The sequence below is a fragment of the Schistocerca nitens genome, chromosome 3, assembly GCF_023898315.1.
Source record: "Schistocerca nitens isolate TAMUIC-IGC-003100 chromosome 3, iqSchNite1.1, whole genome shotgun sequence".
In the NCBI taxonomy this organism is placed as follows: domain Eukaryota; kingdom Metazoa; phylum Arthropoda; class Insecta; order Orthoptera; family Acrididae; genus Schistocerca; species Schistocerca nitens.
This window is the reverse complement of record NC_064616.1, coordinates 532,119,403-532,134,731: the sequence shown is the minus strand read 5'-3', so window position 1 is coordinate 532,134,731 and position 15,329 is coordinate 532,119,403. Positions and strand designations below refer to the sequence as shown.

The following is a 15,329-nucleotide window of genomic DNA, read 5'->3' as shown; positions in this document are numbered from 1 at the left end:
AGGAGGAAGCATAGAGACAGCTAGAAACAAACTCGCAGGCTTACTTGGGTAAAGCGCATGACCCCATGATAGCAAAAGGCTCAATTAGATTTTACAACATCTTAACTCATGCTACCTGAATATAAAGTTCGCCACAGAACTGGAAAGTTACGGTGATCTGTCATTTTTGCATGTACTGGTCAAAAGGAGAGCAGATGGGTCATTTGGCCTGGCGTGTTATTAGAAACCAAAGCACACTGATTTATACCTGCAAGCTACGAACTGTCTTCACATAATAATGGAGTCCTAAGACACTGGTCCAGAGGGCAAACACCTTGTCACACCAGACATCAGAAACATAGTTCTAGGCTCAGTCTTCTGCAAAAATGGATGCACAATCAAACAGATTCAGAGGCCTTTCAACCAGCCACTACACATATTAGAGAAGATCAAGATGAAGCAAAGGCCGTAATTTACCTGCCCCATGGGCCTCAATTTCTGACAATATTTGTAAGATTCTCAGAAGCATTAATATCATTATAATAAGACTTCTGGGAAAGTGAAAGCTGACCTTGGTTTATGAAGATCAGAAATTTATGATACATCTTGCCAATGTGACGTGTTGTACGTCGGCAAAATCACTAGGGCAGTGGACATCAGATGCCAATAACATCAGAAGCACACCCGGCTGTGCCAGGTAACTAGATCAGCCATTGTTCAGCACTGTCTGGAATTTAATTGTATCACAATGTACAAAAACATGAGGGCTTTGGCACAGATTTCCATATACGGGGACATTGTTCTAAGAGTCAGTAGAGATGCAGGTAGCAGAAGTAACCTCATTAATCATGACACTGAGTACCAACTCCACAAAGCTTGGTATCCTGCACTGGAGCTGCTAAAAATGCAATTTTTGCAGCAGCAGAACTCAACAAAAGTAACTGTGAATGCAGACATAGGGAACAAACCCCTATGCAGAGCATAACTTGCAGGAGGAATGTAACCTCGTGTCATCTTTGACAATCATCAGTATTTCAACATATGCATAAAAAAAAAAGAGACTTGCATATCCAGGGCACAAATAGAAACCTCAACCTGCAGAAACTAATTGAACTAATACGAGATTCACACACCCTGAGAACATGAATTTTGACAACTACTCTCTCTCTCTCTCTCTCTCTCTCTCTCTCTCTCTCTCTCTTTGCCTAATCTGAAGATCACTGAATTAAATTCCCATCACTTTTGTCAAGTAATATTGATGCAATATAACCACATGAAGTTGCACTGAAAGATTTCAATGGAGTCTATGGTACCATATACTCACCGTTACAGCATTGATGTCAGACTCGTGGCCAGGAAAGGTTTGCTTGCATGAACCCTCTCTGATGTCCCACAACTGCAACAGAAATAAAAGTTTACTGATAAATATTAATAAAAGGTACAATTAGTTAAGATACTCTGTCACATTTACATGAAGAGTCATTCAAACAATATTTCTAACAAATACACCAACCATCCATAAATTTCAGACGTATTATTCCAGGAGAATAAGCAGCACCACTGCAAAGACTATGGCGGCAGTTTGAACTATCAAGTGTATACAACATGTGGGCAGTCAACCAGTCAGTTGTGAGCAAGGATAAACCTAACTACTGGGTGTGTGGCCCCAGTGTGTCAATGTTTTAATGCCACAAATTATAATTGAGCAATGTCACAAAGAAGAGTTCAAGACATTAGCCAGACTGTTTTGAGAAAGAGAAGAGAGAGTGCAAAGTTCATTCCGTAGACCTCGACTCATTAATAGAAACGACACATGGACACCAGCTGCAACTTGATTGTAATGAAAAATGCAGTTAATTCTTTTCTGTAAATAATTATCACAAGTGACAAGACTGCGAAAAATCTTTGGTAACAAGACTTACACCAATCTATCACAAAATGACAAACTGCATAATGGGGTCTTATGTTCTGCCGAGACACAGAAGGCACAAATGTCATGTGCGAGTTAAGCAATATCCCAAAGAATGATTTTTCTGACAGTTTAACAAGGTCACATGAACATTGTGTACACTGTATTGAATTGGGTGGAGGGGGATGTGGAACACCAAGCTTTAAAACCACTGACTTTTCTTTAGTTTTTATTAATCCAGCACGCAAACTTTTGACTGACATGGTCTATTTAGGCACCTGTAGTTTGTGATACAGGGTGCCCAGCGAAGAAGCACTGTTTTAAAAATTAAGTATCTCTAAAACAAAGAACAACAAACCAGTGCAACAGATGGTATGTTCGTTGTGAAAACTATAAAGATTTTATACAGAACTTTTGCAGTAGTTCAAAAAACTTCTCACCGATGGCACTGTACACCTCTTAAAGTATTAGTGAGCATAATTAAACTTGCCCTCCACAAGAAGTCTTTGCAATCACATCACGATCTTTTCAAAATATCCACTATCTGCAGTACAGAGGTGGTGCAAGCGAACAATGAAATTTGCTATGAATGAACAGAAATGGCTTCAGATACCACACAGATCGTCAATTCAAGCTTGTATAGCATGGTGGGATGGTTCATGTGGATGGTGTCCCTCAGTGTGCTCCCACAAAGTACTCTAAGGAAGTCAGATCAGGTGAATATCCCTGTGCCAGCAAATGTGCAATAATTCAATGCAATGGCTATTCCCAAAGTAGTCACCAAGAAAGTGAAACACCTGTTCAGTGTGATGTAGTCTGGCTCCATTTTCCATGAACCACTTGGTGCCTGGACAATCCTCCAATACCAGCTGTGTAGCAACTAACACCTCCAAAATTTTAATTTAACGTTCACTAGTTATCTTTTCTTGCATGAAATAGGGTCAATGATGCTTCTGCAGCAAACTGCAACCCTGTGAGTAACTTTGGGAGAATACAGTGGTTTCGCTTTACACAAACTGAGATTTTTTGGAACTCCAAAATTGCCTGTTTTGTTTATTAATGACACCATTCAGGTGAGACATACTTCATCTGTGAACAAGATGCAGTCAACATCAAATTCTTAATTATAAATAATTGTGAGAATGTGGTTCACAAAGCCATCCCCTAAGTCTCTCAGCTCATACATGCAAGGCCTGGTAGCTTTGCATTTTGAATAGAAACATGTGGGCTGTGTCTCAGTATTTTCTGTGTGCTGGAATGTTTCAAACCAGTCTCTGCTACAATTCTTCGGACAGATTTTCTTGGACTTTGCTGAATAATTCCATAAACAGTGACGACAGTTTCAGGCGTAACTACAGTTTGCCTGGGGGGCCCACATTCCCCAATGTATCATCTACACAGCCTTTCCATTGAAATTTGGCAAAGAGCTTGGGCATGGCTTTCATATTGGGTCATTTTGGAACATTAAATCAAATACAGACACTGCACCTTTTTGCCATATAACTGTGCATTTTTCTGTGTATTTCTGTACCATAAAAACTTTTTGTTCATTGAAATACACGATTTAAAGTCTTTCCTTTGGTACTAACCTTCCCCATCTCAATAGTGGAACTGATAGCTCTAAAATGTGTGTCACTATTTTTGGCAGTATGTATTGTGACTAGAGTACCATCTGTTAGCAGCTTTTCTAACTATTCTGAAACTTCTGTTAAAGTCTTACAGCTTTACAATAAACATACCCTTTGTTAAACTCATCTATCAATCTTAGTTTTCAAGATATTTAATTTCAAAATCAGCATCTCCATTGGGCACCCTGTATCACAAACTGTAGGTGCCTAAGTAAATCTATCCTGCAGTTGTTTTCATGACCACACATGTTACCATGTGCTGCTTATCAAATTGGGTATGCAATATGTTAACATACTAACGCAATAGCAGTCTAGTCCATAGAATTTTAAGTCTACTTTATTTCACTACAAAATGTTTACAAATTGTCATCCCTGGGTACTCTTTTCAACACAAGTAACACTTTACTTCAGATTAAGTTAATACTTTAAGCATGATGATGATGATGATGATGATGATGATGATGATGATGATGATGATGCCCTCATGCTCATACACAATCAAGTGCCATATTATCATACGACATTAATGAAGACACTAGCAGTCCCATTAACCAACAATACGGTGATATTACTTTAAGACTGACAAATATTTGCTATAGCTGGTAACAAGAGCCTGCCAGAAAGGAGGTACTACACAATTAGTTATTACCCTTTGAATATGTACAGTGCACACTTTACATGATGATAAAATAGAGCTAAGTCCTGTAATCAGACAATTTCTTTTCCCCAGATATTCCTACAAATGTTTTCAAAAAATTTATACCCAGAAACTGTTACAAAAACACACTGTTGTAGAATATTAAAGAATGCTTATTGTACTGAGTGCTGAATAAACAATACAAGTTTCAACTTTGGTATACCATCCAATTACCGTTCAACTACTTTTCCCTTTTTTCTAAATTTTGTTCGCAAGTACATCATATATTAACAAAAACCCAGAGCCACAGAACACATGAGTGACTTGGTTTAACCCCGAGTCCCAATAACATGAAAAAGTTTAACTTCCAAAATTTTTTCATAAAATTACACATTTATAATCATTGTAAACAATGAAGACAGACAGAAATAGGCAAAAGTACACAATTTTTTTTAACGTTGTTGTGTCGGTTTGGAACTACTGGGACACAGTTTTTAACCACCGAACATTTCATGAGATATAGTTGAAAGTATACTCACATTTTACCTTAACACAATACACCTCTAAACTTCCACGAACTAAGCACCTAAAACAATTTACTCTTAAGCAACAGGCAAAAATGGGCCTAAAATTCAATAAATTCTGTATCAACGCTGCATACTGCCCCAGTGGCATCATTTTGAAACCACCCATAAAAGCAATCGTATGCACTCAAATTACATTACAGTAGCTTTCGATATGCACACATTCAGTGTGAATGGCAACCTCAATATGATAAAAAAAGCGTCACAATCTCCCAGAATCAGATAGCACAACCTCTGCATCAAATGGCTTTGAACGCTGCTACAGTGCATTACTTTTATGAAAGTAATTCACGGTTCCACCATATGTCTGTCTTCCAACAGCACTGGCGGTTTCGTGCTGAAGACACTGGTACTTCAAAACAAAATTTGTGAATTTGTGGTTTCAGGCACTAACACTGACCCTGATTAGTTTACTTTTAATGGTTTTCACTATACTTCCAAATTTGCTTCATTACATCAAGATGGGTTAATTATTTTCAGTGTTTTAAAGGTATGATACCAACTAGCAGAATGAACTGACCAGGATTTTCAGAGATCCCAGTTATCATGTCACAATCTTTGTTTGACTTTTCTGTATAAATAGAAACCCCATTTGTTAACACTACTGATGTGCAGCGAGTTTCTTGAAAATGTGAGAGATTTTGCTTCGTACCTTTCTTTACAGCCTGTAGCATTTTTCATGATGTATGCCACTTTCTCACACACAATCTTACCTATTTCAAAATAGGTTAACAAAGTACTTTCAGAAATGAGTTCATAAATCAACCACCACCTCATGTTTTTTTAGCACATTCCACCTTTAAGCTCAATTTCTGTTTAGTAGCAGAGTAGGTGAGCATCAAACAAGAAATTCAAATGTCCAAGAACCCAAATTACAATTGGTTTTAAGGAATTTTCTACCAGTAAAGTTTCAACATGATTTAGATTCTAAATTAATCTGGACATCTATTTTTAACAAACAGACAAGTGTTTGGAAGGTAAGAACTTATCGTGTTCACAATAAAGCACTTAGAACTCAACCTTTGCACAAATTGTTCTAAATATTCTTAATGATAGCTTAAAAGTATTGTTTTGCATATTTCATTTCCATTTTACTTGTTTCCAACCAACACTGTGCACAAAAACCTTTAATTCAACAGGGGAAATGAACTATAACTAAAAGTTTGATTCATGGGAAAGGAAACAAACCCTGGATTCAGCACTTGACAAACCACATTTAATATCTGGAAAGTTCAATTACACTAGCACAACTTTACAAATATGCTGCACTGAGTTGCTAGCAACTACCTGCACATGCAGGAGAAAATAGCAGTAACATTGTCTAATTAACAAGAACATTCCTTGTGTGCAGAGACCTAAGTGGATGAACATTTGTTGTGCTCCATGTTTCATGTCTTTTTGTGAGATATACTGCAGCTAGTGTTCATCTTTGGCATATTAATGTAAAAGGGGATGCAACATCAACTGAGTTGCGAAATCCATGTAATTAATGTTTATTTACTTAGTATATAAGCCGACTTCCAATATTTCCTTCGTCTTCAAGTAAAATCATGTCTGTCACAAATTCATTTTGTAAACTTATGGTACAATTTATACTAAATTTAAACCGTTTTTCATGTTAATTTTATCAAAACTTGTGCAGGTGTAGTGATAAAATAGGTAGCATTAAATTGTCAAACATAAACATAAACTGTGCTGCTGAGAAATTTTGGCCACACTATCCTTGTTCACAACAATTCCCATGCATCATTATCTAATTACTTGAAAAAAGGACAAATATTTTCATAAATTGAAAGTGTTTTGCATAACTTATTTCTTAATAAACTGGTGTTTGTGATTTACAGTTACTGTAAGTGGAATAGTGTATCACATTACCTCCCTCTGTTAAAAGGGATGTGCACTGTCTACATTTATTGTAAATTTGCACAAATGTCAAATTTTTTTAATGATAATAAGGTGAAATACTTTTCAGAGAAACGGCAGAACTGTTATCAAGTTTTAGGCTAGCTGTAATATTTGTAGCCTTCTTACATTTAGAGAGAATCAGCAAAGCTTCGTATCAAGATATTTGTTTACTATTCCGTGAAACACTACATCAGGCATAAGATATTTGCTCACTGTTCTGTAAAATACTGCAACAAGCATTATGAAACCCCACTGTCTTTCCTGTTCTCTGACAGGGACAAACTGGCTGCTATTCGTAAGCAGGTGGAAATCATCCTGACTACTGTCAAGTAATTAGAAGCTATTGTGGATGAGTGTTTAGGGAGGGCTACCAAGAGTTGTGTACCAGACAAACCAAATGTTCCTTAACTAATATTCTCTCTTGCCAGACAGACATGAATCATCATTATTCTTCCATTAGATAGTGAGTGGCATGTCAATAGTGCATCTAGGTGTCCTAGACAGGGGAGACAGACCATGGAGAATGTTGGATATTGACCCCACCCAGCTAACCAATCAGTTCAAGGTGTTGTCTCCCACTGAAACCAAAACTGAGCCTGAGCCACTGACACACAGGTCACCTTTTGGGAAAGGTGACGTGTCCTGTAACAACGTGCAGCAAACAAAAGGGCAGAGGTCTATTCACGAAGGATAATGGTCTATTAATCATTGGCAGTTTAAACATACAGTACCCTTTAAGAAAACAGCAACATAGTATGGGAAGAAACGTCAGGTGCACTCAATGTTTTACTCCTGTGGGCCTCATCCAGCACACTGAAGGGGCTATTCCAGCGGCCATTGAGAAAACAGGGTGCAGCCAACTGAAGGCTGTGGCACACAATGAAGCAAACGATGCCTGTCTGGGCTCCCATGTCATTTTGATCATTCCAGTGATGAGCAGATAAGGTTGAGAATGCCAGCCTTGCTCATCATGTTTCAATGATGCTCACAATCTGTAGCACTGTACCCAAGACAGATAGTGGCCCCATGGTCGTAAGTCAAGTGGAAGGCTTGAAGCAGATACTATGAAGGTCATGTACATCCCTTAAGTTGCGCCACACGGTTGAAAGTTGTAGGGTCCCCTACATAGGTCAAGTGTGCACTACGTATCAGAGGCAGCTACCAAAGAAGCTGACTGTATTTGGGGCCACACATAAGGGTTCTTTAGATTAGGCAATTCAATCCAGATAACAGTAGCTGTAGGAAACCCAAAATTATCAGTGTAAGATGCAAAGTTAGTATGACTGTCAGGAGTGTGTCACACAGGTGTTGAAAGAAATGAACTGCCAACTCCAAGACAAGACAAACTATCCTGAGAAAGTCTAACAATGTTCCAAGACCCAGCTTTATAAGACGAATCTGAATATATTAGAACCCTTACGTATCACTCCCATATGGATCACAAGAACAAAATTACACCACGCACAGAGGAATTTATACTATCACTCCTCCCACGCACTAGATGTTAATGGAAATGGGAGAAACCATAATAAATGGTACAATGGGAAAAATTTTTTGCCAAGCACTTCACAATGGTTCGTGGAGTACATATGTGAATGTATTTAAGTTAAACGCCTAATTACGGGCTCTATTGGCCTGACAAATTTCAACACCTACAATTTTATTTACATAATTTCACAGTAAAAAGTAATTGGAACTGCAGGGTTTACAGTGCCCTCCCCACCTTCTCAATTACTTTGTCATTTTTAATGCATTTTATTTAATAAATTAAATTCACCACTAGCAACATCCTGTTTTGTCATATTAGTTTGGAAATATTTCATGAAAATCGTTAAGATATTGTGTAATTATGGAAGCAGATCTGAAAATGATTTGTTTTTCAATAATTAGAACTTTATTCCATTAATACCAGTCTAATTTGTCTCTATAGCAACTATGAGAAGAAATTCATTTTAAGAAGAATGAGTAGAATTATCCTAACTGCTTTCAGTTTTATTTTAATAAATGAATGCGTAATTCACTCCTTTCAGAACACTATATTTCTTCATTTTCATCTATAATAATGTTAGAGTTTTGAACTATACACATTTCTTCCCCGTAGTTGGAAATTCTATCAGTTCAAAATAAGCAGAAAGCTCATTGATCATTTTGTCTCCCTCAACACAGCACTTTCGTGCTAAATCTATGCGTCTTCCATTGATCCCATCAGCCCTCTAACAGTTAACTGTTCCTTTTATTTGTAACTAAATAGTGTTTCTGAAAAGGAAAAAGTTGGGTTCTCCAAACCTTGCCTGCCAAATGCATGTTCTTAAATTTTAGATACAAACTAGACTGTGTTAGCACACTTAACATAAATTGTAGGCAGAGCTAGTATTACTTTACTAGTATATTATTTCAATGAGTTACACCACCACTAAGTTTCTAGTTTTAACTATCTTCATTCATACCTTTTATCTCTTCATGAGATTAGTAACAGAAAGCAGCTCATGTGTGAAAGCTAATTAGAAGCTCAGTTTTAATATATATGCTCCTGTGAAAGTGTTAGCAGATGCGCATTTGCAGTAATGTTAACTAGGGAACATTATGTTAGTAATTATTTGTTTCGCTTATGGATAAAGTGAGAAATTCCTGAAAGAGCAAACTTGTACCATACACAAAATTCTATTTCACATAAAATACGTATTCCCACAATATTTTATGTGATTAAGTGCTTTCAATAGTTTTATTAAAAACACATTGCACATTTTTCTTTGTTACAGTTTTTAAATCTGTCAAAAATGTGGGGAATCAGTAAATTTAGACCAGTGATCTGAAGTCTTTAAGCATTTAGCAGGCAGTAAACACAGAATGGCCACTTATGTGCAACTCCTAAACCATTTCTTCTAGGTAGAAGATCTTCCTCTTCACACATCGTAGTTTCGAAACGTTCCAAGTATTGTGCAGATTTATGACACTCTTCTTTTATGTGATATTCCTTTACATAAACTGGAAGTCCAGGGTACAGAAACTTTTTTTACAAAATACAGAAACTTTGAAATCCCAGAAGAATCAACATTAAGAAAATTTTATGTGCCTGACTATTATGAAGAAATGCTAAGAAAGATCAGAGCAGAACTTGAAAATAAGGATTGTGTAAGCACTCGCAGAGCATCAGACTCTAGCCATAGGATAGTGGGTTATCATGTGATAGGTGTGCTAGAAAATGATAAAATAATTTCCAAGTATTGTTTTCTATTAGCATGTAAAGAAATGTCATGCATCAAATCATTTAATAATGGCTTCCTTATTCAATGAATCTCTGCAATTATGGCTGAATGAGGTGACATTTGGTAGTGCTTTACTCTTTCTTAAGGATGCTGCTCCATATACGAAGAAGGCAGCTAAACACCTTCCTGGAAGCTAACAACCACTTGTGTACATATGGTTTGCATGGACTACGCGAGCAGTTATGTATGTTGTACCCTAACGTGGACACATTAACCTCAAACGGCAAAAATGTGTTAGTAAAAGTGCCGATTTGATTTGACCAGAGCCAAAAACCTATCTTGCACTTCCACCTAGACACAGTTACTTGTTGGGGACCATGGTTGGGTGCAGCCGTGTACTACGCAAACGATTTTGAAATTTTTAAATCTGTGATTGACGAACTACATAAAGATGACACTTCGATTTAAATTCTTCAGAATTTAACAGTACACTAAAAAATGAGTTACCTTACATATCAAAAAAATTAGAAACATCAACCAGTGTCTTAGTGGCTCCTTATCAGTTAGAGAGCCTGCACAACAAACTAGTCAGACTGCTGACCTCCCTTCAAGAGCTCATATCAAAACATTGCCAGTGGATGTAAACATCAACAGACTTTCTTCATAAACATGGCACTACTTTGTGAAAAGCCATTTGACAGAGATCCACCAATTGGAACTAATGTGACTAAGAGTAGCACTCCACAGAATTGGTGTTATAAGCACGCCAGTAGAGTCAGACCAGCAGTGCGTATCTACAGCTAGGACAGCTCCGGCCAATACCTACGCCAGCTCTAGCCCAGAAGACAGTCGCCATAGTCTTCAGTAGCAAGTTTTATCTTGTTGGGTGTAATGCCACTTTGTAATTGTGTAGCATAGTGTTTGGTTATTTGTTTCCATTGTCTTGCACTCTTATCTGGCTTTTGCCACCACAAAAATTGTTTCATTTCTTGTTCTTGTGTTTGGAAATTAGTGCATACCAAGAAGGCATTTTAGTTAAAGTGTGTTCAAACTTTATCATTAGTTCTTTCCTGCCGACCGCAGAACACTACAACCAGCTTGTAAACTAAGACAGTTATGAAATGCATGACACTGAGGAAAAAATAATCACTGTAATGTCCAGAAGTGGAAGCTATTGAACAGAAATTTAAAAGTGTGTTTGACAAAATCGTAGATTTCATGCTCTGTGTAAAATTGCCAAGGTTTTTGAAGGGGAAGAAGATGGCGGTGAAATTTCAAGACTATCATGTAATGGTCAAAGATCCTTCTCCCAGTATTTTGAGTTGTTTTGAGACAACAGACATCACTTTGTGACAGAAAACAAAGTTTTCAGGGTGAGAAAGTTGTTTTGATTCATCACTGCCTCAGCACGATTGGAGAGCTGATTTTTTAACATAAGCATTTACAGTTTAATATTTGAACTAAATATTTTTTATATTTTTCCTACATATAAAATATGTTTAACACAAAAATCCATTCCATAGTGATGACAGATGATTAACAACATGACCAAGTATTGTACTATTGTAGTCAACAATATTAAACATTTTACATGAACCACTTACAAATTTTCAGTATTGGGGTACAGAACTAATTGCCGTAGTATATTTCACTGCAAAGATTCAATTTTTTTATACTTTTGTAGCAAACAGCTGTACCTTATCTCTGCTATAGTGCCAGTTGTACTAGTTCCGTAACAATAATTTTCATAAGACTGATACTAACTCTTCCATAAAGTAAATATCTTGTGTATCATTTTAGCTTAAGTTAAACAATGAAAGTAGTATAACACTAATCATCATTTAAGAACCAACACTAAATAATCTGCTTACACTAAAATATTGTCGCAATTGGCATGCATGGAAACATTTGCAGACTAGTGATAAATGATTGTCAGTGTGAAACCTGCCTACAGTCTTCTTCTTCTTCTTGTAGGATGCTGCGAGACAACCTGCTTGAAATGAGATGTGGTTGGGTTTTGGCACTGTAGCAATAGGGCTTATTCCTCCACAGTAATGAGAAGGAGCAGCTGATATGAAAAATCCCAAGACCATGTGGTGGTTAACACTAGTAGAATCATGACAGCTAAGAGCTGCAGATGACAGCAGTAAGGTTAATAATAAGGGACATTATGGTATTGTGTGATCACGCCTGCCAAACTTGGCAAGAGGTTTGAGATGCTACAAGTCTACTAGCTTCAAACTCCATGTCTTCAAAAGACTCAGGGCTAAGGGTACTGATGATTAAAGCAAGCAGACAACCCACAGACTTTAACAACAGTAACAAGATTGGAGAAAATGTGAAAGTTGAGGGTAATAGTAGTCAGAAGGTTAAAATGGCCAAGGTCCTCCTGCAAGGGAGGTTTCATGGGAGGGTTACATCTTAATTAGTACAGTAATTCTGGGTAGTAAATACGAAGTAACAATTTTTTTGTAACCTGAAGTACACAATAGGCTATTTTCCTATGTTAAAAATATGGTTCATATTATTGTTATTCTGGTTTATTACAACATCCAAATAATATTTATACTCAATATTTTTACAAAATCTTATTTTATGTATTTATTTATTGTTCAGCTAATTCAATCTATACAAGATGTAGCCTCTTTAAGTTATTAAATGCATTTTTAAGAGGTTTTTCCATGCATCTGTCCACTGCTGTCTTCTGCCAGTTGAAGCCCACAACTTTCCTGAGTTCCTTATCCCAGCGTTCAGGGGGTCTCCCTGGTAGTCTTCGTTTTTTTCTGGGACTCCACTCTAAAACTGATTTTGTCCATCTTTCCTCCTTCGTTCGTGCAATATGTCCTGCCCACTGCCATTTTATTAACCTGTTCTATAATATCTTTTACTACTGTCATTGCTTGAATGTCTTAACTTTTCTGTCGATCTTTCTTAGTGATACCAAACATTGACCTTTCCATAGCACCCTGAGAAGTTCTAAGTTTCGTTTTGAAAAATTCATTTAAATTCCAAGTTTACCGCCCATACGTTAAAACTGGTAGGACACACTGATCAAAAAATGTCTTCTTTAAGTAGACTGGCATGTTAGACTTGAAAACTGTTTCATTCCTTCCATAAGACCTCCAACCCAATTTAATTAGACGAAAAATTTCAGGTTTCAAATCCCCTTTTGTGTCAATTAATTGCCACAGATAAACGTATTCTGTAAAATTGTTTATGATGTTGCCATTCAGTGTTACTTGTCCTGCAGCTACTCACTTATTACACCTAAACTTAGTTTTAGAGTGATTTATTTTAAGTCCAACTTCCTGACAACGATCTGTTAAGTCTTTTATAGAGGACTGCATTTCCATCTTACTGTTAGCTAGGACCACTATATCATCAGCAAATCTCAGGATGGTGAGCCATTTACCATTTATCCTTATTCCTCTGTTGCTCCAAATAATTTTGGACATAGCCATCTAGAGAACTGCTATAAATAACTTCTGGGATATAGGATTGCTCTGCTTTACTCATTTTCCAATGGGAAATTCGCACTTGTTTCTTCCAATGTTGATAGATGCTACAGACGTGTCAAATGTTTTATATGTTTTGTTTCCACTCCTTGCTCGGCCAGTGCTTGTAAGATTGCAGTATGGCTGACAGAATCAAAGGCTTTTTCGAAATCAATGAAGGCTATGCATAGTAGCATTTCATATCCATTGGCTCGACTGATTACCTCATGCAGTGTGTTTATATGGTCAACTGTACTGAAACCACTGCGGAATTCAGTTTGTTCTTTGGGCCGTGCAGTCTCCACTACTATTTTAATGCGACGCATCAGGATTTTAGTGAACACTTTATATATAAACAGAAAGTAAGCTAATGGGGCGGTAGTTCTTCAGATCATGAATACTTCCCTCCTTATGTAGTACGATTATGTTTGTTTGGATTGGGATGCTGCCATTCTGTATACATGAAATAAAGACTAGCCAGATGTTTTTCTGTTTCCTCCCCCATAAGCTTCAGTATGGCAATTGTCAGACCATTATGACCCCCTGCTTTGCCATTCTGCGTCTCATTTATAGCTTTTTGTATTTCTTCGGGTCAGATTTATTGGACATCATCATCATCATCATCATCATCATCATCATCATCATCATCATCATCATCATCTGTGTAAGGTTTTTCTAGTGGTTCGTATGTTCTTTCATATAATTTACTATAGAAATTCTTTACATGCTTTAGAATTTCTTCCTTTTCGTTATGCACATTATCACCATCAATTGCTATGATTTCGTTTTTACCAATCATAAGCTTTTGTTTAGCTTTCTTGCAGCTCCTTTTATTCTCTAACATTAATTTGATGGTGTTTTCATTGTATTTTATTATGTCAGCTTTCATATTCTTCCTTATACACTTACACAGTTCTGAATATTCTATCTTGTGACAAGTTTTAACTTTCATCTCTCATCTTTATGAGTAAAGCTTCGGTTTCCGCCCTAAACTTTCCTGGTTGTTTAGTAATTGTTGTCACAGTCCACCTATTTGTTTTGCAGTTTCCATTATCAGTTCAGCTAGATTTTCTACTGTTGACTCTTCTAATCTTACTCGAAGGGCATACTGAAAATGCTTTTTCCTTTCGTTCAATTTATCCATACCTATAATTTCTTCTTTCTGTGATATTGGTTTTCTTCGTTCTTGTTGAGTATTAATGTTTATTTTCACTCTTACCAGTTTATGGTCACTAGCAGTATTAAATTGATTCAAAATCTAAAGATCTTTGATTATTTTGGTGTGATTTGAGATGATAAAATCTTTCATTGTGGGTCTCATGATTTGGGCTTCTCAATGGTCATTTTCTATTATGGTGTTTCTTAAAAAAGCTGTTCATGATGAATAATTTATTTTCTTCCGCAAAATGAACTAGCCTCTCACCCCTTTCGTACCTCTCATCGATCCTGTTTCTGATAGGTGTGGCTAAGTTTTGTAACTGTCATTTAGTTGACATACAAGAGGACTGTCGAGTCTTAATACTAGTTAAAATATTCTTTCTGGCTGGATTCAAAGCAGTGATCTATGGAAACCATCTATAATTCAACCGTCTACTGCTCTAACAACTATCCTTCCTCAACAGTCAGAAAGCATACTTCAGAGGCAAATTAATGTTAACTTCAGAATGCACAATATTTTCAATTAAGCTAGAGAACTTTTTCATCGATATGGTTGCAATTACGACGTGGCGACAATTTGCCAGTAATGTCCAACCACATTTTATGCATCTTCTCATTCTTTGGAACACTCAAACATTTTAGGGGGTTTTATAGATGTATTTGAACAGTGTTGTTCTAGACACCATCTGTAACCCATTTTCCAAAACTTAAATTCCATAACAAGCTATCACTGTAAATGAGCTTTACAATATTAGGAGCATCGATCTAGCCAGTGATGTCATAGCCATCATAAGACTTAAACACAGTGTTTTAGTGGGGTTTCAAATTA

General features: G+C 36.8%; 1 protein-coding gene across 3 annotated transcripts in view; it reads right to left on the bottom strand.

Moving 5' to 3' along the window:
• The window catches only part of LOC126248449 (guanine nucleotide-binding protein G(I)/G(S)/G(T) subunit beta-1), a 78,665-nt gene that overhangs the window by 46,906 nt on the left and 16,430 nt on the right, over positions 1–15,329 (bottom strand). For all 3 annotated transcript variants that reach the window (XM_049949433.1, XM_049949435.1, XM_049949434.1), the window contains exon 7: positions 1,304–1,375. In XM_049949433.1, the coding sequence (XP_049805390.1) occupies positions 1,304–1,375 (72 nt within the window). The remainder of the gene's footprint in view (positions 1–1,303; positions 1,376–15,329) is intronic.